At 43.0% G+C, this 23,913-nt stretch overlaps 1 protein-coding gene across 5 annotated transcripts in view; it reads right to left on the reverse strand.

The window, feature by feature from the left end:
- Positions 1-23,913, reverse strand: part of NHS (NHS actin remodeling regulator) — a 249,886-nt gene that overhangs the window by 25,086 nt on the left and 200,887 nt on the right. For 3 of the 5 annotated variants that reach the window (XM_053387129.1, XM_053387128.1, XM_053387131.1), the window contains exon 2: positions 118-270. In XM_053387129.1, the coding sequence (XP_053243104.1) occupies positions 118-270 (153 nt within the window). Of the gene's footprint in view, positions 1-117; positions 271-20,670; positions 20,762-22,009; positions 22,081-23,913 lie in introns of those variants that run through there. The other 2 variants (XM_053387130.1, XM_053387132.1) reach the window with 2 other exon arrangements.

Here is a 23,913-nt window from a genome sequence, read left to right on the forward strand (position 1 = left end):
TTGTATTGCATAAATAGAAGTGATTCTGCTTGGACAATGACTTTGTTGGACACCACCTTACATCTGTGAGCTACTGGAACGCAAAGCTGTTTCATTGACTACACAAAAATGATTTACCTTTCCTCAAGGCTCGCAGGTTCTGCTTTGCATGGCGATGCAGCTCTGCTACACAAGCTGGTCGGGTGGAAGGAAGGAAAATGTTTCTTTGCTGATGCCAAGGGGCGCGATAGTAGACACTCAGTTTACTCTCTGCATCCAGGTTTGAGACAGCTGCAGAACCAAAGAGAAAAGGACACTTAACTCACACTCATAATGGAGCAGTCAAGTCTTTTCAAATGCATCAAATCTGCTCAGAAATCAATGCAACCCACGAAAAACTATTTAAAAATGCATTATAATTTGAAGCAGGGAAGGTGATTTCTGGTCGTAATTCAAATCCATAAGTTTAAGAAATGCCAGGATTCATGAATCCACCAGATTTTAGAAACATTTTGAAGAGTACCCACTGCCTGTATGTATGAATGAAAAAACAAATGAATGAGGAGATGGATGTGAATAAACTCACTGAAACATTTTGAGAACAGCATGAATAAAATGGATATAAAATTAGACACAGAATAGCTTTACCCTCAGATATACTGGCTTATTTTTATTTATCTAGGTCAGTCAGAAGCATAATGAATTCTGACATTTACCACTAATCTTTAAAATTTTAGAAAGCCACCAGAAAATATAAGACCATTATTATATTAGCTGATCAATGATCAGATTTCATTCTCATTCCCATGATACACTAATAAAAGATGGCAGTAATCATCACTGGTTTGCAAACCAAGCAAGTTTCCTAACACACATTTCTGACATTTACCAGTAAATCTCTGAGTAAATTTACATACATTATTGGTATAGGACATTTATGAAGACACACGGGTGTAAATGACAAAAATAAGTTTTGTGACATGGGAAGTCTCTGACATTCACTGCTATAACTTGAGTCCACTAAGCACCTTCAGCAAATGACCCTATTTCACTTAAAAAATAATAATATATATTTTAAATACAGAAAAGGCTGTAGCACTATAACAATAGCTTATGTTGCCTTGAAATATATAATGCACCAACTCTGAAGTAGCTTTTCTCTCTCTTTTCTTGTACCCTCAAATCCCCCATCTTTGACCACAGTTAAAACCATCACTCTGTATTTCATAATCAAACACTTTCAGGTTCCTGATTACAAGATGCAGGTACTGGCAGAATCTGGCAAAGGAAGGGAAGGAGCATAGTATGGCACAAAGAGGCAATGAAGTTGGTGGGAGGAAGAAGTTTCCAGGAGAAACTAGTTGTAAAGAGATCCTGCATGCTGGAGTCTGCAAACGGGAGCTGCAGGATTGGGTGTTGAAAGTAGCCAACGTGCCCTTGCTGTCAACAGTGGCTAATGTAGGTGACCCTGCCATTCTATTAACTGTATAACTGAAGCAATGTAAGAAACAATACCTTAGTGTAGCAGCACCTCTGGAACTCAATGCCTATTGACATCAGACTGCTGCCTTCTAAAAACACTTGTTTAAACAAGCCTATCCAGGCATGTAGAATGTTGATGTATGCATTAATCTGCTTTTGCTTTATTGCTGATTCTATCTTTTGAGTGTAATTATTGATAATTTAAATTATTCTCTTTGTAAATTGCTTTGAGGTCCCCCCCCAATCAAGTGGTACAGAAATTTTATTAAATAAATAAAGAGATTTTAAGAATCTGCATCTTTTGTATTTTAACCTTGAATTCCTTGGATGAAATGTGGCATATAAATATTTTATACTGTACTATCATCCTTCTTTCCTACACTTAAAATGCATCAGCTTCTGTCACTGATTGATGGTTATCTACGTACAAGTAGTGCTTTTTTCAGCTGGAGCCCATCGAAGCTCAGTTCTGGCACCTCTTAAATGGGTGCCATTGCCATTGTAAGAGAACAAGGAAGAAGTTCGTGGTGAGCTCCGGCACCTCTTTTTCTAGAAAAATAGCACTGGGTACAGGGCACATAGCTAATGTATGCGAACAGCTTTGTCACATGAAGACAGGCACCACATGGACTGGTTTACAGCTGCCCACATACAGTGGCTATGCCATGTACTCTGGCCCACATTCTCTGATTACATGGCAATTGATGATTACATGCAATTCCCAAGCATGAAGAAAAGCAGATTTTCTAGTTTTTCACTCTTGATCATAAACATCCATCAGTCATAGCCTCTGCTCTCAAGCTTTCTTCTTCTCCTTTTTTAATACTGTAGCTAAGCTGTGTATGGATGCTTGAAGGTAGTATGGCTTAGTTCACTCAGGCGTGTTTGTTCTAATAATAACAACACAAAGGCCAGCAAGAAAGATTTCTGCTCTATTTATTTTGATAGATCCAAGGGGTTACCCCCACGGCTCTGTCTGCTTTCCTAGACTCTCACATTTCCCTTTTCCTTCTTTTACAATTTCTCAACCCTTAATTACCAAATGGAGAATATGGTTTAAAAGAATTCTAGCCAGCGTCCCAAGTGAGCAGATTTTAATGTATATAAATAATAAAATTGTGTGTGTGTGTGATTTAAAAGTCAGGGACATATTTTTTTTCCAGCAGATGGAGTGCGGTAAAGGATGGATATGTAAAATGTCAAGTTGCCACATTGTAATTGGGAAGTCTTAAATGCATCATTAAAAGGGTTAAGTCCCAGTGCAGTGTAGACATAGGCCCAGTGCAGATGGAATTGAAACCATGGTTTTCTGATTCGTGAACAAGTTGTGGCTCCATCCTCATATCTCCTTTTTCTCATGCCATAGGATACTGGAAGCTTTTATTTCCTTATTTTAAACCTATCATACTTTCCCATTACAGTGGAACCTTGGTTCTCAAATGGTTTAGTTGATGAACAAATCAGCTCCTGAACGCCAAAAACCCAGAAGTAAGTGTTCCGGTTTTTGAACATTTTTTGGAAGCCGAATGTCTGATGCTGTTGGCTGTTGTTTCCAGGGCGCCTGCGCCAGTCAGAAGCCGTGCCTTGGTTTTCGAATGTTTCGGGAGTTGAACAGACTTCCAGAACGGATTAAGTTCGAGAACCAAGGTATCACTGTACATCCTAACTCAGGGGACGGTGGCTGGATTACACTCTAGTTTAGGGTAACAAATCTGTGGCTTGTATTGTTGGACTATGACTTCCATCACTTCCAGCCAGCAAGATCAATAATCAGGGATGATAGGGGTTATTGTCCCAACAGCATGTGGAGGGCCAAAGGTTAGCCATCTATGCATTAGAACAGGGTGAAAGAAAATCACAGGAGGGGTTTTATCTAGAAAAAAGGGAAAAAACAGGAAAGCATGTAAATCACGGCAATGCTTCTAAACTCCTAGCCATGGTTAAGAAATCGGGAAGACAATATCTGTTCTGATTCTTAGATTATAAAAGAAAGAATCTAAGAATAGTTATGCAAGTACACAAGTTTTTCGTAGACAAGAGTACTCCACAAAATTTGACTCAGATCAATCACTCCCCCATACAAAAAAATGTGTGAGAAAACTGGGGATAATTCGAAGCAAAACACTCCCCACCTGTTCACAACAGGATAATACAGTACCAAGGTATCGAAAAGCCTACAGACGTAATCTGTGGGTCAGGCAGGCTTTTTTCTTCAGTGCCACTTTCCTGCTCTTATGAAGAGTCAACCAGTTGCAATATTCTTCCTAATTAACATATTAATTCATTAAAAGCAGCAAATTCCCTGGGCTGCTCCATTCAGATCTACTAAGCCACTGAACTAGGAATTGTACAGATTATAATTCATAAACAACCAATGTCCTAACTTTCTCCATACTGCAGTGTTGGTGCAACTCCCAATCCTGCGCCAATACTTTAAGAAATGCAGGGAAAAGGGTCTCATTTTTAAAAGCGTGCCCTCCAATTCTGGAAAGGGGCATGTGCATTCTTTAAAAAATATATATGGAATCAATAGAACATTATGGGAAGGAAACAGGTATTCTTTTACCTCACTGATACAATTTGAAACCCCTTTTAAAACAGTCCCCAAACTGCATCCTGTTGCAAGAGAAAGGCAAAGGGGAAGGGCGAAGCACTTGTTTTGCACACAAAAGGTATCAGCTTCAGTCCCCCTTGGCAGCTCCAGGTAAGGCTGGGAAAGATCCTTCTCTGAAACTGCAGAAAGCTCCTGTCAAGTCTGTAGACAATTCTCAGAAGGGGCTCTGCTCTGACTCTCTCTATGGCAGCTTCCTATGTTTCCCAAGTCAACAGTATTTCCATGTCTGTACAAGCCCTCAGCTGAACCTGAGGGAGGACCAATTCTTCCATATCTAGCTGCATGATGAGTCAAAAGCAGCACTGTTTGTTTCTAGCATTGACTGCCACAGAATATTGTAAGAAAAACAGAAAATTAATTTCAAGACAGAACCAGTTCATCTCAGATACAAGATAAGCTGGGAACACATCCAACTACATCAAGCATATTAGTGCATAAATGTTTCATGGAGGCAAGTGCCAAGACTGATGTACATTTTATTTATAGCCCAGAATGCCTTCAATGATATTCCCCCCTCGCAAGAGCTTGTGTCTTTTGCTGCCATATTTTGGAAGTTAAAGTCTATAATGCTGGCAAAGCATACACATTGTTGCTTGTCATGCATGACCATGCTAAACAAAGCAGTCACTTCTCATTCTGCAGAAGCCACTCTTAAACCTCTTGAGCCAAGGCAGCATGGAATATCCACTGCGATCCATTAGCTAGAAAATTAGACTTGGATCTCTGGATTCAGATTCTGCCAATAACTTATTTTTGTGGTCCTGGGCAAGTAAAGGAACTTATCTCTCAGCCTCAGTAAAATGGGAACAATAGTGACTAATCTCACATGCAGATGTAGGAAAGTGTGGTAAAAATGGTAAAGCACTTTGCAGATAAAAAGTGCTGTAGAACTAGTTTGGTGCAATGGTAGAAATCAATGAGCTAGAAGTAAACCTCCCAATTTGTTGGGTGGCTTTAGGCAAACAGCCATGGCCCAGTGTAGAGGCAATGGGCTTCATCTGAAGCTCAGCACGTGTAGTTCTGTTGGTGCAACGGGTCTTCCATTTGCTCTTCCCCCTGCACACACCTCAAATATGCTCTGGAGGGTCCCCCAACCCTTTGGAGCTGATTCTGAGGATGCATAGCCAGATAGAGGAAACTGCTGTGCTCATTTAAGTCTGTTGTGACAGCAGAGCTGTAGCACTGAATATGGCCCAAGGTCTCTTGATCTCTTAAGCATAATTGAGAGATCAGAAGATCCCCCTATATTTGCAGGGAGGGTGGGTCCCAGCTCAGTGGCAGTACTTTGCATGAAGAACATTTGCAAGTAGGGCTGGGAATGTTTCCTGTCTGAAACCTTCCAGAGCCACTACCAGTCAGTGCTGACAATAATGTGCTAGAGAGACCAACTGTATGATTTAGGATGAAGCAGCTTCCTCCCCTTCTTACTTTTATCCTGCACAATTCCCCCTCCATTCTCTTTTTTTATCATCATATCTAAATCCGTATCTGTGGCCTGATGTAGTTTACATAGTAGCCTGATATGTAAGCCAAATCACAATTTGCAATCCTGCTTCCGACTCGATTTTAAAACTATGGCTCGGCACTATAGTTAGCAAAAATAACCAGCTCTAATTGTCGGTATTTAAAAAACTGAACTGGATGGAGAAAGGAACAGGGAGGATGGGAAGGTTACGGGAGGAGTGTGCAAACTCACAGGGTGCTTGCATTCCCTAAACCATGGTTTGGTGTTCATCAGTTACATCTGCACTGGGCAGGCATAGCTAGCATTAATCAGGAGTTATAAGACAGCTTCAAATTCTGGTTTCACATTTAATTGTAAAGCCAGTCATGATCAGCATGTGTCAAGACTGCAGTGGATTATGGTAAACCACTTTTGAGGGTGGTTATTATTATTATAACCAACCAAGCGGTATATAATTTTTTTGAAATAATTAAAAATAAATGACATTGAAAGGGGAAGTGGGGTAGGAAATCATGCGCAAGGGAAGAGGGAGGGTACAGAGTAAGTTGCAATTCCAGATCTTGTGGGGGGTTTCTAAAAAAAGAGAAGTTTTTATTAAAGATTTTCTTGGGTTAAATTCTAATATCTTGTTAAGAGACCAGGAAATGTCTCACTGGGACACTGGAAACAGCACTGGGCCTGTTTCTGTTCCCCCATCTGTAATATAAGACTGGCCTCCCAGGACTGAAAGAGGATAATGTATATATATTAAGCATTTAGAATATTTAGAACTGTACAAACAAACATATACTTGTATATTATTAGTAATTATCATTTTTAGCAGTATTATATAGAATTTGTCATAGGGAACTATTAGTAATAAGCTGTGGTGGCTGATATCCCTTGTAAGGTGCAAGGCAAGAGGTCCCACAGGAACCATAGCCAATGAAAGGCAGCGCCAATGACTTCTGTTTTTCAACCCATCTTTCTTCCTGCTGAGTTCTGTAAGGTCAACCCTGAGGCTAAAATGGAGGAAGCAGGCAGCCAAGGCCTGGACTGGTTGTAAGTAAGAAGGCAAGCAGATGAGGGTTTGCTGAGGGCAGGCTGTGGTTGGTGGCACAGTGCCCCAGTTGCCCTTGTGGACCAGCCTCCCCTGGTAATAAATGCACACACATAGCAGCTGCTAGACATGCCAAAATAACTTTGCAGAAGCTTCCGAAGGTCTTCTGGAACTCGTTCATGTCTCACCTCGACGTGCCCATTCCAAGGGCGCTCCAAGCCAGAGCTCACTGAGTCCTGCAGCAGAGGAAGCACGTTGGAATGGAAAGCAGCTGTTCACATCAGTTGAGCTTATGGGCCATTTTATGTGGCATCTGGAAACGCTTGCTGAAAGGGTGTTTTATTTATGTTAATGGCTCTGGGAATGGCCATCTTTGATAACTAAAGGTCAACAAAACCACATGCTTCAATTATCCTGTCAAGAAGTAGGATGCTCTAGCGGACCTGTTTTTCAACAGGCCTCAACACCCTTGTGGGGATCCAAAATGAGTTACGATTCCATTCACCTAGGCTGCTCAGCTCTTCTGAAAAGTTGGCCACCGCTGATATATTGGAAGCTGCCATATGTGCAGCCACTTCTTTCTCTTTCCTAGGTGACTAATTAGGGTCTGGGTTTTTTCAAAAACCTGACCAAACACGCAGATACTGCACAAATACCTGCCTACTCAACCTCTTCAATCTGCAGAACGTGCAGTTTTGCAAGTGCCATATAATGGTGTTCCACATCTGTGAGGAGTCAAAAAAATTATTTAGCATGGCAGCTCTTATGCTTTGGAGCTCCCTGCTTATTAACATTAAGCAGGCACCCTCACTATACTGTAATATGGATATTCCAGTATGCCTACCCAGACATATAGCTTCATTATGTATAATTGGGTTTTGCCATTTTGTTGCTTTTATCTGTATATTGCTGATCGTTATTTTATGTAAATCACTGAAATGGGTTGTGTTGTGTTTTTTTTATTAAGCCATTCAGATTTTTTTCTGAATAAAAATAAATAAATTTTAAAGCCACCCAAGTGCGAACATTTGCAAATAGGCCTTTTTTAAATTAAAAAAACCTCCATAGTATGAAGGCTACCAGGGATTAAAACCAGGTTGAGTTTATACACCACGTTATTCACATATCCTTTGTCATCGTTTGGTAAACTGAACTGTGAGAAATTGCTATATTTTTGTTTTAAAAACATGTTAAACATTATTGCTGAATTTTGTTTTTAAAATGTTTCATTTATACCCTATCTTTCCTTGAGGGAGCTCAAGACAGTGTGCTTGGTTCCTCTCCCATTCTGACAACAGCCCTGTGAAGTAGGCTAGGCCAAGAGTGTCTGCCTCTGGGATTTGAACCTAGATCTTCTCAGTTTTAGTCTGACACTCTAACAAACCATACTAGCATTATTAAAGATACATGTAAAAAAAAAGAAAAGCAAAACAAATAATCAACAAAAAACAAGACACAAAGGGTTGTACTCATCACTGAGTAGGACTAGTGTAGGAGTGGGAGCAGGCCCATTGAAAGGAATGGACATGACTAACTTAGGTTACTTTCAGTGGGTTTATGCAGAATATAACAGTTGGATACCACCCAAACATCTCAGGTGGGTAGTCTCAGGCATGCAGCTTCATGAAAACAGAGGCAGATGTCAGTAGAGAAATCTCACCAACTTGCAACTGATTGATAAACATTCATCTTGGTCATTACCCACGGCCCTCCTTGTTACTCAAACTTGACCTATTACAATAAATACATATGCATCTGTATTGCTTCAGTATATTTTCTTTTTCTTTGGGGCAGGGACGGGGGCAGGGGAGGAAACAAGTATAATAAAAGAACTTCCAAGTCGTGATCTGCTTAACCTGACATGAGCTTATGAAAAACAGCTCCAATGCTGCTGCTATCCTACCTCGCAACTGAGAGAAGATGGAGGCCTCCACTTAACTTGTGCAAAATCACTATCAACAGAAATATGGAGATCATGCATCCTACCCCCCATGGGCCATATTTCAGTAATATTACCTGAACTGGAGAGAGTAGAGACCATCCGTTCACAGCAAACAAAGAAGCCCATACACAAAGAAGCCAGAAAAATGTGACTGAGGCCTGTGATAGTCCAGAGGATGTGGAGATGGTAGCAGGGAGGAAGAATCATAGGGAAGGATTTCAGACCTCACTTGGGCAATTCGGAGAAAGCTGAGAGGTCAGGTTTACTGATGTGCAGGGACCATTGTAATTTCATCAAGGGTTCAACATACAGTTGCAAAACAGAAGAGGTATTCTCGCAGGAACATTGGCAGTGAGTAGATCTTACATAGAAGGAGGAAGGTGAAAAAGACACAGACAGAATGGGAAAGTAAGGAAAATACTTCCACATAGGCTCTCCAAATGAACAGATTTCAGATATCTCAATAGCATCCTTGGGAGTGTGGCTTTTTGGGCCAAATTCTACAACAGAGCCTTCTGTTTCAAAATATGTGAATAAAGGTTTGGGGAATAGTCCAGTATTGTCAACTCTACCTGACGATGGCTTCCCAAGGTCTCAAGTGGCAGTCTTCCACATCACCTGCTACCTGCAGAATCTGCTACCTTTGTCACTAAAGATGGCTGGGATTGAGCCTTAGACCTTCTGAATGCAAAGGAGGTGCTCTCTAGCCCTATGATCCCTATGATGAGGGATCCTGATGTGGAGTGCACCCTGCTCCAAAGTGTCATTCCTACCACTTCAATCAGGCATACCTGAGTGTAATATCCATGCATTGCAAATAGCTTGCCATGAGCCTGAGCTGTTCCAAAGGCTTTATGCACAAAAGAACACCTGTCCCCGAGATGTACGTAGGCTTCATTCCTAGAAAGTTCCATCATAACCCAATTCCTTTTCTCTGTTTTCTCCATGTCCCCCGCCTCCTCCTTTACTTAGTGACCTAGATTGCTTCGAAGAGGAAAGGGTTCAAGCTGGGGGAGTGGAGCACAGAAGCACTTTGCCAGTGCTGAGTAGCAAAGAAAGGCAGTGAGAGGCTGAAGAGAGATGGGAGGGTGTTTCCCTAAATGGATTTGCCCTTCTAATCCCTCCCTCCAAGTGAGGAGTAGGGATAAAAATGGATTGTCTACTTGTATGTGCATTGCGTCCATGTGCAATAGACACACACACACACATGTGCCTTCCTGTGCCGGTGGGAATCTCCCATCTGAAAAACACACTGTATTCCACAAAGAACAAATCCCTCTGCAACTCATCCGCTCTAATGCGCTGTGACAGAATACACTGAGAAGTACCGCAACATGCTTATCTATTAATATATGTTTGAAACAATCAATAATGCATGTGCTGCGATACTCGCTCTCTGCGCTTGGTCCTGATACATGCAGAAGCAAATCTGTCTGGAGAAGCAACTTAGTAAGCAAAATGGAGAAGGGGAAAAAAAACACACACCACACCAGTATAGGAAGGCTCCGGCATAATTCCCAAGACGGTTGAAAGGTTCCTGGTTTGTATGCATAAAACTGCAGCATTTCATTTTCCCTTGCAAAGGCCAGCGCAAAGGAACCCCATAGCACGTGTGTGTGTGTGTGTGTAAACTCCCACCCTCTTTATATTCTTCAAGCGATTGGAGTGATCCCTTCCCATCATCCCTTCCTTCCTTGAGAAATTTGAAGCTGTCATTTTAAGTGGCAGGTTTTTGCTTTGTTATGTAACAGAGAGGCAAGAAACCCACATTAACTCCATGAAGAGACTTTGATCATGCAGAGGAATTGAAAGCAACTTCTTTCAGGTCCTGGCTTACTAGTGACAACCAGCAAGAGATCAAATACAAATGTTGGCACAAACAAGGAACAAGGGAACAAAACAGGCCTTTCCCAAAGCAAAGGCTGTAAAAGAATTTCAGCAAGGTCACCACGGTGTCAGAGCTCTCTTCAGTTTTATTGGACTACCAGTGGATAACAAGGTAACTGCCTACAGAGAAAGCCTTCTATTGTTGCTCTACTTCTGTGGCTAAGCAGACTAGCTGGGAATTAGTTGACTTACAAAATATGATGCTTGCCTCCTACACCAATGAACCTTTCTTCTAAAGCAGCAGAGAAATGGAAGCACACACACCAACGAAATAAGGAAAGAAACATGCAATTCACACACTCCAACTGTTTCTTCTGCAGAATGCTTTCCCTCACAGCCAAAGCTAGGTAAGGGGAAGGAATTCATTCTGCTTGCATTGTAAACTTGCACTGATTTGCAAATTCCCAACTCAACTTGCGAACTGAGACACAGCTATCCTTTGAAATTCAAACTCCTCCAAAATTTGACGATCCAATTCTCCAACCAAAATAGTGCACATAAATGCATGTTGTAGTGAAAAGAACTTACAAAGCTACCCTGTATTGAGGAAAATAGCTTGTGAATGTTCATTTATTAGGTAAAATTACATAACAAAAAACATATCAGGAGAAATGCATGTGAAAAGGAGGACGCTGAAATTAAGGGTGGAAAAATGAGAAACTGGCAGAAACCAAAACTTATAGATTTGTCCATCCATCCCTAGCCACAGCCAGTCCAAAATACAAGAATGCTCTAGCATACATTCAGTGCTGTGAGCATTCACTGAAGATATAGCAAGATGATAAAAGTTTTGGATGGCTGTGGATGACTGTGCCATATATTTGCAGACTTACTGCCTGTATCTAAACCTGAACTCTGATGCGTTATAAGTTGTACATGTTTAATACATAACTAAGAGTATAATGCCTTCTGTTAGACTCTACAGTAGTCAGTTGGTCTTCTACCATGTGTTTCTAGGGTTCAGTCATATTACATTTTCAGAAGTGTCCCATATCATCTTTGTTCAGGAAACTTCATGTGAAGAGACAGTCACAAGATTTGGCAACAATACAGTGTGGCAAAAAATGTTTTGTTTCGTTTTTCCCTTTGAGAAATCCTTGCAATATATAAATTACAAAGTTACTTAACTACCTAAAGGGAACCAGGCAGAGGAATAGGCAGAAGGCCTTCTCGGTAGTGGCGCCCTCCCTGTGGAACACCCTCCCTTCAGATGTCAAGGAGATAAAGAACTACATAACTTTTAGAAGACATCCGAAGATAGCCCTGTATCAGGAAGTTTTTAATGTTTGATAATTTACTATGCTTTATATATGCAGTAAGCTGCCCTGAGTGGCTGGGAAAAGCCAGCCAGTTGGGCAGGATAATAATAATAATAATAATAATAATAATAATAATAATAATAATAATATTTGAAATTCAGCTACTCCAGAGCTTCATCAAACAATCACTTTTCCTGAACTTTGTATTGAAGGCACTGCCGCCACATGACAATCTTATCACACTTCTTCACATCTCTGTTAAGTCTGCCAACAAGGAGGGCAATTATGGTTGGCTGAGATTCATAATGAGGATGTTTTTCATTAAGTATTAGAGGGAGACCACCCAGTCATTTTTAACAACTATGCAGCCATTAAGTGGTATATATTTATTAGAGCAGTAGAGCTCAAAGCACAGCACATTACAAAAGTTGCCATACTCTATTGCAAAAAGACAATGAAATGATTAGTGAACTTGTATCACAGACTTGTAGCCAAAAAAGGATTTGGCTAGCACTGACCCAGTCTGTGGACCACCCATTAGCCACTCCAGGTCTCAATTATGGTACTTGGGTGAAGTTCCTTATTACTGGGAACCCTGATAAGGAAGGGCTCCCAGTTGCAGGAAGGTTTCTCACTGTGCTCCTCCAAATGCACTTAGAAATCCACTTTATACATTCCTAGTCGACTCAGGAAGCTTGGGAGCAGAGGGAATTGTGGACATTTGCTTCCCCTCCCCAAAACTCTATTTTGAATGTCTCTTTCCGGAATGAGGAACTGATATTTTAAAATTAAGTTTTAATTGGTGGGAATGAGAATCAGAAATAGAAGTAAGAACCAGATTGATCCATCTGAAAGGCATCCTTTCCCCTTCACCCTGAATTGGGTGAGGGGATGGGTCCCTTGTCACCCTTTCCTCTGTCTTCCCATCTCTCTTTATTTCAACATTCATCGCCTGCTTTTTTGGATGTTGACTTAGCAGTGCATTCCACTGTCTTCAACAGGACTTGCTCCCAACTGGAGAAGTACATAGGACCAAAACCTTAATTATGCAACCCAAAATTGGATAGTTTCTAAAATGTTCTCACACTTCGGGCATTTCTTTGTGATGGATTTTCAATTTTCATTAACAGACTTGATAACCACCGACCACAAATTAATTTGTTTGCGCTTGCTCCACTTAGCAAAGATTTGCATTCCATACATCCTGTGTTGGGGATGGGGAACCCCTTTCTGCCCAATAGTCACTTTCCCTTCTGGACAACCTTGTGAGGTGGGACATGCCAGTGGTGGGTGGGATCAGAGGCAAAAATGGACAGAGCAATTCATGCCAATTTTACCTCTGTGCACTGAGCTAATTTTTACAGACACACCCCTCTTTAGTCTCCTTGCAGGCAAGCACAAAGCATTATGGGAGTTCAAGGGCACATTGCAATCAGGCAGAAACACTCAGGGAGGGTGCAAAGCAGGACAGGTGATGGGCGTGGCCTGAGGAGAAGGGGTGTGGCCTAAGGAAAGTCCCAAGGGCCACATCAGGGCCTGAGATCTCCCTTCCCTGCTTTATGGCATATGCATGTGATAGTGAAGAATGGGTAACAAATATAATCATGATAAGATGTGCTGTGGTCAGGGCCAATGATCCCATTTTTCTGTTTGAGGCAAATCAGGAAGTGCCGGCTGCTGCTGCCTGTGGTGATGGCAGAGAAGCGATGCCGGCACTGGCACTGATTTCGGGGGAGATCTCGCAAGATCTTGCCAGAAATCAGCGCAGAGGTGGCCAGGCACAGGCGCAGGCACAGGCGCAGCCTTACCCCACCCAACGGCTGTGGTGGCTGTGGTAGCCTATGGTATCTGGCCACAAGCAGGAAAATACAAGGAAGGAATAAATTCATTTGTCCTTTGCTCATCCTTATTCTTCCATGTGTTTCCAGAATTTAAGCATTGTGCCACACCCTGGAAACCAGAAGCATGAAATCACACACACACACACACACACACACACACACACACACACACACGTTTATTTCTGCAGCCTCAATAATACAGGCACAATTTATAATGCCAAACCCTTGAATGCTCACAATATATCAAATGGCAGGACGTATCTTTGCTTTCCATGTTGCGCATGTCACCTTTTCATTCATAAAAGACAAGTCGTATCTCTAATCACTCTGCCAGAATAATAGCACTCGATTGCTTGCGTTATCAAACACTATTGGAAAAGTCTAGATAAGGAAGGCTGGGCAACCCCAGCCTATTAGTATTCCACACACAGCCACCTCCTCGTAAGCGAGAGTCATTGGTATCCCAGCAACCTTTAACTTTTCATTCTCCCTGGATTGCCGGATCTTTATCAAAATATAATTACATCCCTCATTTGGAAGATAAATTTTGATAGCCTGTGCCATGCCCAAATAAATAAAATCTGCGAGTGCTAAGATTCCACGGTTACAAACACCTGCATGCATCAGGGCACTTAGGGGGCCTCCTACCTGGTGGAAAGATTTGTTTGGTCTGCAGCATCTCCCACCTTTGCATCGATGGCTGAGGTTAAATGTTCAAATGTGGCAACAAGCTGAAAGTCGGCCCGGTCTAGCATCCAGTTCCCAACTGCAGCGAGCCAGAGGACTCTGGGATGCCTGCAGCAGGGCAGGAAGGAAGCAGGCCTTCTCCTACTTTCCACCCCACTACCATCCCAAGGTATGCTGCTTCTGAACCTGGAGGATCCATTTACCTATCAGGGTAAAATCCCATGACAGAGCCGACATCCATTCATTTGATAAAACTCAGGAAATGCCTCCGTTTGGAAACAAGTCACAGAGTTGGAAGGGACTGGGAAGGACATCAAATCCAGCCCCCAGCAATGTGGGGTTCAAACTCATGACCCACAGATTAAGAGTCTTACGTTCTACCGGTTGAGCTATCCCCCAATAATTCAAAATAAATACAGTGGTACCTCGGGTTAAGAACTTAATTCATTCTGGAGGTCCGTTCTTGACCTGAAATTGTTCTTAACCTGAGGTACCACTTTCGCTAATGGGGCCTCCCACTGCTGCCTTGCCACTGCCGCCCAATTTCTGTTCTCATCCTGAAGCAAAGTTCTTAACCCGAGGTACTATTTCTGGGTTAGTGGAGTCTGTTAGCATCTGAAGCATCTGTAACCTGAAGCGTCTGTAACCCGAGGTACCACTGTAGTAGTAGTATGCAGTTTTACATTTACTGGAGGCAAGCAGTGCTATTTTTCTAGAAAAAGAGGTGCCAGAACTCACCTCCCTCGTTCTCTTAGAATGGCAACGCTGCCCACCTGAGAGGTGCCGGAACTGAGTTCTGGCAAGTTCCAATTAAAGCCCTGGAAGCAAGTGATTCTGCACTTGACAGGCATGTGAGGGACACTGCAAAGTGTAACAGAACTTTAAAATTTTATTTTGTGACCTGTTGCGTGACTCAGAATAAAAGAGGCTAGTTCTTGAGTACACCAGAAAGTACTGCAGGACAGGCAGCAACTGTTTGAGGCGTGTCCGATAAGTGCATGATGGTGCACGCATTGTGCCGAACCCGGAAGTGACCCAAAAACGTCACAGAAAGGGGTGGGGACAGAATGGGGCTTTTGCAGGCTTTTTCAATGGTGTTTCAAATATACACAATTTCACTTAAACGTGCCGTGCCTTGGAATGTAACCTCCGGGTAAATTGGGAGTTGCCTGTACTTTATGGAGAAGAAACATAGGAAAGATGCTGGAGTCACAGCATCGGTCAATCTAGCTCAGAAATTCCTACACTGACCAGCAGTGGCACTGCAGGGTTTCAGACAGGGGACATTTCCAGCCACGTTTGGAGATTCCGAGGGTTAGACTTGGGACCTTCTGCATGCAAGGCAAATGCTCCATCGCTGTCCTAATGCCTTTTCCCACCTACTCATACCAGCAGTGGCAGGCAAGGTGGGTAGCGCTGCTCACCTGGCTTCCCAACACTGCACATCACTGCTGGTTACCTAAAGGGAAAGGGGTAAGGCCCTCAGTTACTGGCAATCACCTCCACGCTGGGAAGCAGATAAGCAAGGTGCCCCATCTCGATCTAACAAACTGCTACCGTTTGCCTCTAACAAAAAAACCCCCTACCAGTTAGGTGACAATGATACTTCAGTATCTCCATAACTAATTAGGTTCCTAAAATACATGCAAGACATTCCACCTTCCTAGGCAGCTCGCCTGCAATGGTGCTTACGCTGGGATTCAGTTTTAGCTACCACAGACATTTACAATGCAAAAGCGGAGGTAGAGAAGGAGAGACAAATGCATCCTGACATCTGGGACATTTGGAGGTTGGCGTTTTCCCTGGGGCCGGCACTCTGAAAAACATGGCAGTCCTGGCTGAAATAGGACCATTGGAGGGCAAGTTGTGGAACCGTAAATGTGAAGATAGAAGTCAATCCTGCCCTTCTTATGCCATTAGTAAAGTGACGCTAATTTAATATTAGGAATGTTTAAGGGGCATTGCCTGTGGACAGGTAAAATAATAACTAGCACACTATATTGTGTGAAGCGCACTAGGATGATTCAGAGAATAGATTAAGTTTAATCTCTGGTTAGTTTAAGCATGCCTTTCCCTGCTAGCTGTGACTGGCAGCGTTTGGCTTACATTCCAAAATGGACTAACAACAGGATCAGGCCAAAGGTTCACCTTGCCCAGCATCCTGTTGTCCCCGTGGCCAACCAGATGCCCATGGGAAGCTCATAGGCAGGACCTGGATCACTTGTGATTCCCAGCAACTGACATTCAGGAGCATGCACCTTCTGATATTGTAGGTAAAAGATACGGACATCACTATGAAAAAAACATCCATTGCTCATCAATGCTGTGCTACCTTGCTGTGTGTTGTTGAACCATAGGGCCATCACTCAGGGTTAGAGCTTTGGTCCCAGGTTCAATCCTTGGCATATCCAGGTAGGATTACAAACACCCCCTGGCTGAAATCCTTGAGAGCTGCTGCCAGTCCATGTAGACCAGTGTTTCTCAAACTTAGATCCCCAGCTGTGGTTGCACTACAATGCTCCTCATCCCTAGCTAGCAGGACCAGTGGTCAGAGATGATGGGAGTTGTAGTCCAACAACAGCTGGAGAGACATTGAGCTAAATGGACCATTGGTCTGACTCAATGTAAGGCAGCTTATGTTTCTATAAAATCACACATACACCATGGATAGCTGTATGTGTGATGGGGGGGCAACAAGTGTAAACACAAAATACAAACTTTGACATGGTAACGGGCATGCAAATCTATCCTAAGTTCCATTGTTCTGTCCCAATACCAGATCTCATAGAGAAGGCAGCTCAGAGGTTGCAGGACCATGGATAGCTCCAAGTAAGCAACTTGACCCAACCAAGGTTGAGAGCAAGACTGAGCCTTTTTAAGCATGTGCCCCCAGATTACCCCGCCTGGCTCTGCCCCTCCTAGCTTCCCAAAATATGCTCCTATGCTATGTTCCACACGCTGGGACAAGGTTTGCAGCCACTGAATTCAAGTAATGTTGCATTATTCCCAATTCACATTAGAACCATTCATCTGACTAGGTTTCAGCCAATTCCATCTGTGGGAATTGTGTCATCATTGCTAACAGACAGATATTTTTGTAAGCAGCCGTTCAGCATATTTCATTGTAGCCCAATAAGGCTAAGCATTGACACCAGGGGCAAAAATGGCGGCCAGTATCACGGAGCAGGAGTAAATATTTCAGGTGCTACTAAAGTACGAGATCATATTCTCCGCTATACAGGGTTGGATTCAATGAATCAGTCCATCAACTTGCTTAATGGGCCTTTCCCACATCCCAGCACTGCTGGACTGCAAGGTGCAGTGGGAAACATTGGGTTCCTCAGCCTCCATTGTCTCCTGGTCTCCCATAGCAGACTCGGAGCCCGGCACCTAGTTTGGCTCCTTAGCTAGAGACTCTGCAGCCTTCGACTCCAAGTCTTGATTGCTGCTGGACTCTGGGTCACGACACTAAGGTTTCAATACCAAGCCATCTTTCCCTGGGTTAGCAGTTCTCGTGACATGAAGTAACATTCAGGCAACTTTTTGTTGGGTCTAAATGTGCAGAATCAGGTTCACCCCTGGCAAAAACAATGATAATTAATTTGTTTGATGGAACTCAGTGGGATTCATGACCATTAGACATTGCACTGAATGTGTTGGACCGAAGTGACAGAATTCAGACTATACTACCACCGAAACGTGGTTTATTTTTTTAGCATATTTTTTGGCCATATTAAAAAACATCAACAAATGTCCCTACATGCAATGAGCTGGCACCTAAGTTAAACCTTTCTCCCTGACAAGCTATTTCCCATCTCACAAGTATGGGGGTTTCTTTCTTACAGTGGGGAGCGGTGCAAAACATATCCCCCCTGAAGTGGTTCAGTCCTCAGGCGACTTCAACTGATCATGTGTAATGTATAGCTCAACCAAGCAAACTTGTTCAAGAGCTAGTGGTAAGCCTTCTGTTGGTGTCCTCAGAAACCTTCCTGAATATCACTACAATAACAACCCATGTTTCTTCTGCAAGGCTGTTAATCACACAGGCAACTATGGTTTTTCTAGGTATAGAAAATATGCAGTGCATTTTAACCAATTTCTAAATATGGATTGCTCCTGCACTGCCGATTCGCAAAGACCTGAACCTGGAATGACTTCTTCCTTTGCAGATACTCAGCTGAGGTTACTTTGAGCAGCCAATGAACACATCCTAGTACTTGGTTTCCTATTTGTTTTCCAGCCTTAAGCTTTTATACTTTTCTGAGTTTCTCCTCAATATGTTCCACTGAGCATCCTCAGTTGCTGCTGCAACACCAATCACAGGAGATTAGATAGACAGATAGATAGATGATAGATGATAGATATAGAAATAGATATAGATATTACTCAATATAAACCCCACTCTGCATACAATCCTTTTCATCAACAGGATCATGAAGGAGCAGATCTACAATATCGGTATCATGAATGTCAAGTAGCAAGAACTCTGTATCATCAATGCTAAAAATAACTGAAATAGCAAGAAGAGGGAGGGTTGGGAAACACTGCTACCTGAAACCCAGTCAGTGTTAACAATACTGAGCTGGAAGGACCAGTGGGCTCATCTGGTATAAGAAACACCCAATGCCCAAGGGATATTTTCCCCCTACAGGCGACTGTGCAGTGTCATATTTGTGAGAGAACATTGCCTAGTGTTTCCTGTACGCTTCCATCACAGCCAGATTAATTATTCCATATGCCACGTCCACAATGCTTGTCAACCTAATTTATGAATGTAATAATACAGATCATTTATAAACTAGAGGTATGAAGATCACAAGGAAGTCAAAGTCTATTTAACTATAGATAGCATTCGGTGGGGGGTGGGGAATTGCATTATAGAGGTAGAACCCACTGAGGTTACCCCTTCATTCATTCCCACATGCGATTCTGCCCTCTGCCATTCAGTCGCCATGCAACCACACTTGCCCCTTCTTATTGCTTTCATTATAATCAGCAAATGGCAACACAGGTGCCTCTGTAGAAGAGGAACCTGAAAGCTAAGCTGTGAACCGACCATTTAAAATAAAAATAAAAATACTGTTCTATCTTCCAAGGGCAACTGAGGATATGAGAAGGGAACGATTAGGGGGCATCCACTCCCTCTTGTACAATGCACCACACTGCAGAAAGAAGAGTTTGCTGTGATACAAGCCTCTAACATTATCATAATCACTGCAAAGCCAGCCTTTTTACTGAGCATGTTTACTGGTGGCAATGAATTTCACAACCCTCTCCAATATTTTGCATCCTGGATAAGTGGTGAGGATTTGTCAATCATGATCACCATTTCTTATTGTGCTCATAATTTTTCTCTGTGCCTTTTGCATTCCTGTGAAGGAAAACACACACACACACACACACCTCAAAAGCCTTTCCTAACTTCTTAGTAGCTGGTGCCATCATAAAGGACTGGCATTTTCTGTATCACATATATCAGCAACACAACACAAATCCAAATGGGTTCTATGAGTCAGCTCTGTGCCTTTGCAGAGTAAGAAGCAAACAGATCTAGCCCTCAGCAGGAGGAGTAGAGAGGATTCAAGCACTAGTTTTGCAAATCATAATTGGGCTTACAGGGCAGGCATTATTAGCAGCTCTTGTGTCAGACCAAATAATGTAAAATAAAAATAAACCACGAAAAAGGGAAAATCGGCCAAAGTAGCAGAAGTATTGCAAAGACCAGCACCACTGAGCAACTGCCCACCATCTTGGCTCAATCATTCCACCATGTATGACATCCCCCCCCCCTTACAATGACCTTAGCAGAAACTACTGCATGAACATTGCATTTTATTTTTAGGTGCAAGCACTCAGAAAATCCCAGGTGTGTGGCTGAATGGCCAAAGGGCAGCCTCACCTTCAATACCCTTTTATGGAAGGGCTGGGGAGAGAAGCAGGCTCTGGGGAAAGGGGCCAGCATGGATAGTAGTACTCATTTAGGTTATTAGAATAGTTCTATTAAGGACACACACACACACACACACACACACACACACACACACACACACACAATACATTTTCCTTTCTTATTTGTGAATCCTTTTTTTTTTAAAGTCAGATTTAGTGCCCTTCCTTTGAGCTTTTAATACCCATATAATTTCCCTTCCCCCTGCAATTTGAAAAGTACAGCCTTGTTCCCATGCCAGAGATTTCTCGGTGCCTGACAGCTTCTGCATTTCCATACCTTGCTGGTAAGCATAAATGCTGCATACTAAACTCTTACAGCCAGTGGCAGTGATTCTTACAGAAAGGAGCAACACATTACTACGACTGCTAAGATAAAACTTACAAGACAATGCAAGACAATTTTTTTTTAAAGAAGCCATAAGCAAACAAAGTCACATTGCAATTATAAAATAAAATAAAATATTTGATTTAACCAGAATAAAAGGATTAGAAGGAGTGGATTAACATAGGAAATAAAATGTATTACCATTGGGGAAACTCCTGCTCATTTAGATTCTCCAGCCAATGCCTAGAGTCACCCAGAGATTGCAGCTTTTCCTTTTAACTTCATTCCCCAACTGTGTAAGGAATTGGTTAAAAATGACGTCACTGCTGATCTACTCACTCCCTTTCCTAGTCCTCACCCCCATTCACTTGCCAAAAGAGCTGAAGCTGCTACACTTATCATCCCGAGTTGGCCAATGAAACACGACTATCCAAGTTCCTGGTTCTGCATCGGGCCATGTCAGTGCAGTACTGCAAGTGCATTTCTCTTAAGTCTCCTGCAGCATCATTTTGCTTAAATGCACCGTCAAGAGGCCCCAGAAACATCCAGAGATCTCTTAAGAAATCCTATTTGTCCCAATCTCAGGATGCATAAAACACAGATTATGCCACACCAAATTCATCATTAAACGGCAGTGAGAGAAAATCGCCTTGCCTGGATTCTGCCCGTGTGTGTTTATTTAACACACTTTTATTTCCTCTCTCTCTCTGTGTGTTGTAGCTTTCTTGTATCAGAACTGCAACATATCTTCTTTTTTATCCTCCTCCCCTCTGGATATTACATCACCAATACATGATTCCAACTCTTACTATGGAACTGGGAAAAATAATAATTCTGAATGGGAGCTACCCGTGGTGAGCTCATCTATTGAATTCAAGTGATGCCAAAGTCTGAATCCCGGCAGTTTTACACAAAGACTCTGGCCTGACATAGCACTGCTTGGATTTTTATAACCTTGCATTTGCTGAAAAGCGAAATGTCTCATTGTTATGCTATTGAAACCAGATTAGTTTGCTTGCCACCACAAGCTGTGCAAAGAAGCACTGGCTGCAAGCAATGCATGGCTCCATCCAGAACATTCCTCTGGAGAATGCATAGGGTACTCAGCATTCTGGGGCTGCATTTAGCATTCCCTGTCTATCTTATCTGCCGAGAAGATGTTGCAGTAAAATCCTCTGACCGGCAAAGCTACAGGAGAGAGAGGAAAAAGCCGGCTTGCGAGCACACTGCAGAAATACTTGGAAGCATCTCTCTTTCCCCCGCCCTGCTGCTCTCCTAAGCCTTCATTCTCTAAAGCATCACTAAAGGGGACTTTCAGAGAGAGAGAGAGAGAGAGAGAGAGAGAGAGAGAGAGAGAGAGAACCCCGATTCCATTGCTGACACTCACTGCAGAGAAGCTGACTGCATGGCACCCTCTCTACAGCCACAGAACCATCAGCAAAGCAGGCCGGCTATAATGCAAGGCCTGCTGCATAGCTAGCTGGGCTGCTGGTTGCTATGGGCACCCAATTCCACGCCCCTCCACCTCCCCAATCCATACCTGTGCATCTTCTCCTTGGGTACCGCTGCAGCTTGCATTGGGATTTGCCCATCCACGATGTGGCCAGGCACTACCCATCCCTGATAAGTCTCAATGGCCTAATGGAGGGCAGGTGCTTGATACTGCATCCTCTCTCCCTCCCTCCCTCCCTCCCTCCCAGCAGCAGCAGCAGCAGCAGCAGCAGCAGCAGCAGCAGAGTCAGAGTCAGTCAGAAGCAGCAGCAGCAGCAGCAGCAGCTGTATCACTGGCAGCAAAGGGGAATCACTATATGTGTATGGGTAGCCTCAGCCTATGCAGATCTCTCTGATATATATATATATAGAGAGAGAGAGAGAGAGAGAGAGCGCCCTATTCTTCTATAGCACAACTTACTGACATGGATTTGTTATGTGTACATTACTACCAGAAAACATGCATCACATTGGGTATATGCTGGGAAATTTATTTTGGGAGTTCAGACTATTGGACCCATCAGGGGTCATTTATTTATTTATTTATTTAATTATTTAATTTTGTAGACAGCCCTCCACCCAAAGATCACAGGGCAGTTCACAACAATGAATCTAATGGAAACGCTGGCAGAAATCCTCATGCCTTTAGCATGCCAGGCTATGTGCTGGCATTCTGCTTCCATTCTAACTTGAAGGCCTGTTCTCTGCAAAGTGAGACAGAGTTGTTCCACCACCAAGCTCTAAATCTGGGTGAGGGGTGGAGAGGAACCCGTCCGCTGCTTTGGCATGTTGCTCGGGGTTATCTTTTTCTCTCTTTTCTACATTAAAGGCCACTGAGCCTTCAAAGCAGGCATTTCACAACTCTTTCGTCACTTGGGGACAATGGATGAAGGAACCTGTGAAGTGCAAAAACTGTATGATAAGCTTAAATAAAAACCCAGCTACCATCTCTTTCTGAATATTCTCCCCATATTTTGCAATGATCAGGCATTTGGGATGAACACCTTTGGGCTGAGAGGGGAAAGGAAGCACACACAGTCCCTACCCCTCCATATCCCTGATGGTATTGGCTCTACTTGAAACCAGCTTGCATGGAACATAGGCTTAGAACCCTCATCTTGATCTGGAATGCCAATAAGACAGATTTCCCAATCACAGAGATTGTTCAAAACACTCTTGGACATTCCCTTCAGACCCTCGCTCTCAATGGAGGAAGGTCTGAAATGGAGCCAACATGCCTTGGGATGTTGGGGGCAGGGTTTGTGTGTGTGTGTGTGTGTGTGTGTGTGTGTGTGTGTGTGTTCCTACCCCCTTCCCACGTTTAATCACATGCATTCAGGGGGACATCTTAACAGGCTCAGAAGGTGGTCATGAATGGTCTAATTGCTGGGTGGAAACCATAAGGCACAAAAGGGCTGAAAATCACCTTTCCTTGAAGGGGAGGGAAGGTCAATTTGGCTAAGGGGGGTGGGAATTCCCACAGAACTTCCCAGAACATATGAGAAGACATCTACAGTCTAGTGGTGGTCAAAAACTGCTGGGTGACCACATGGAATCTGTTCACTTAGGCCAATATTGGCGACCTATGCAGATATGTGGACATGTCAGAAAATTTCCGCCAGGTCAGAATTTGTTGCACACACCCCTCATTCATCTCATTGAGCAAGTTCCTGGAATGGAATGTAGACTTTTGGTTTTGTCTGCAGATCTATGAACCTTGGGGGGGGGGCTGGTTTGATCACTGCACTTAACAAGGTCATCCAAAAGCTTGCCCTCTCTCCCTTGCCTTGTTTTAACATTCTAACGCTTCTTAGAACAGCTTTAAAAGTGCAGCACCTCTGCTATCCTTTTTTCAAAAACAATTCAGGAAGTGACTGTACATCATTTCCTGTATACCTGCACATGCAACAGACAGAGTCCCCCACCCCCTATCTGAACACCATGGGGGCAGGC

The sequence above is a fragment of the Podarcis raffonei genome, chromosome 4 (assembly GCF_027172205.1).
Source record: "Podarcis raffonei isolate rPodRaf1 chromosome 4, rPodRaf1.pri, whole genome shotgun sequence".
Classification (NCBI taxonomy): Eukaryota; Metazoa; Chordata; class Lepidosauria; order Squamata; family Lacertidae; genus Podarcis; species Podarcis raffonei.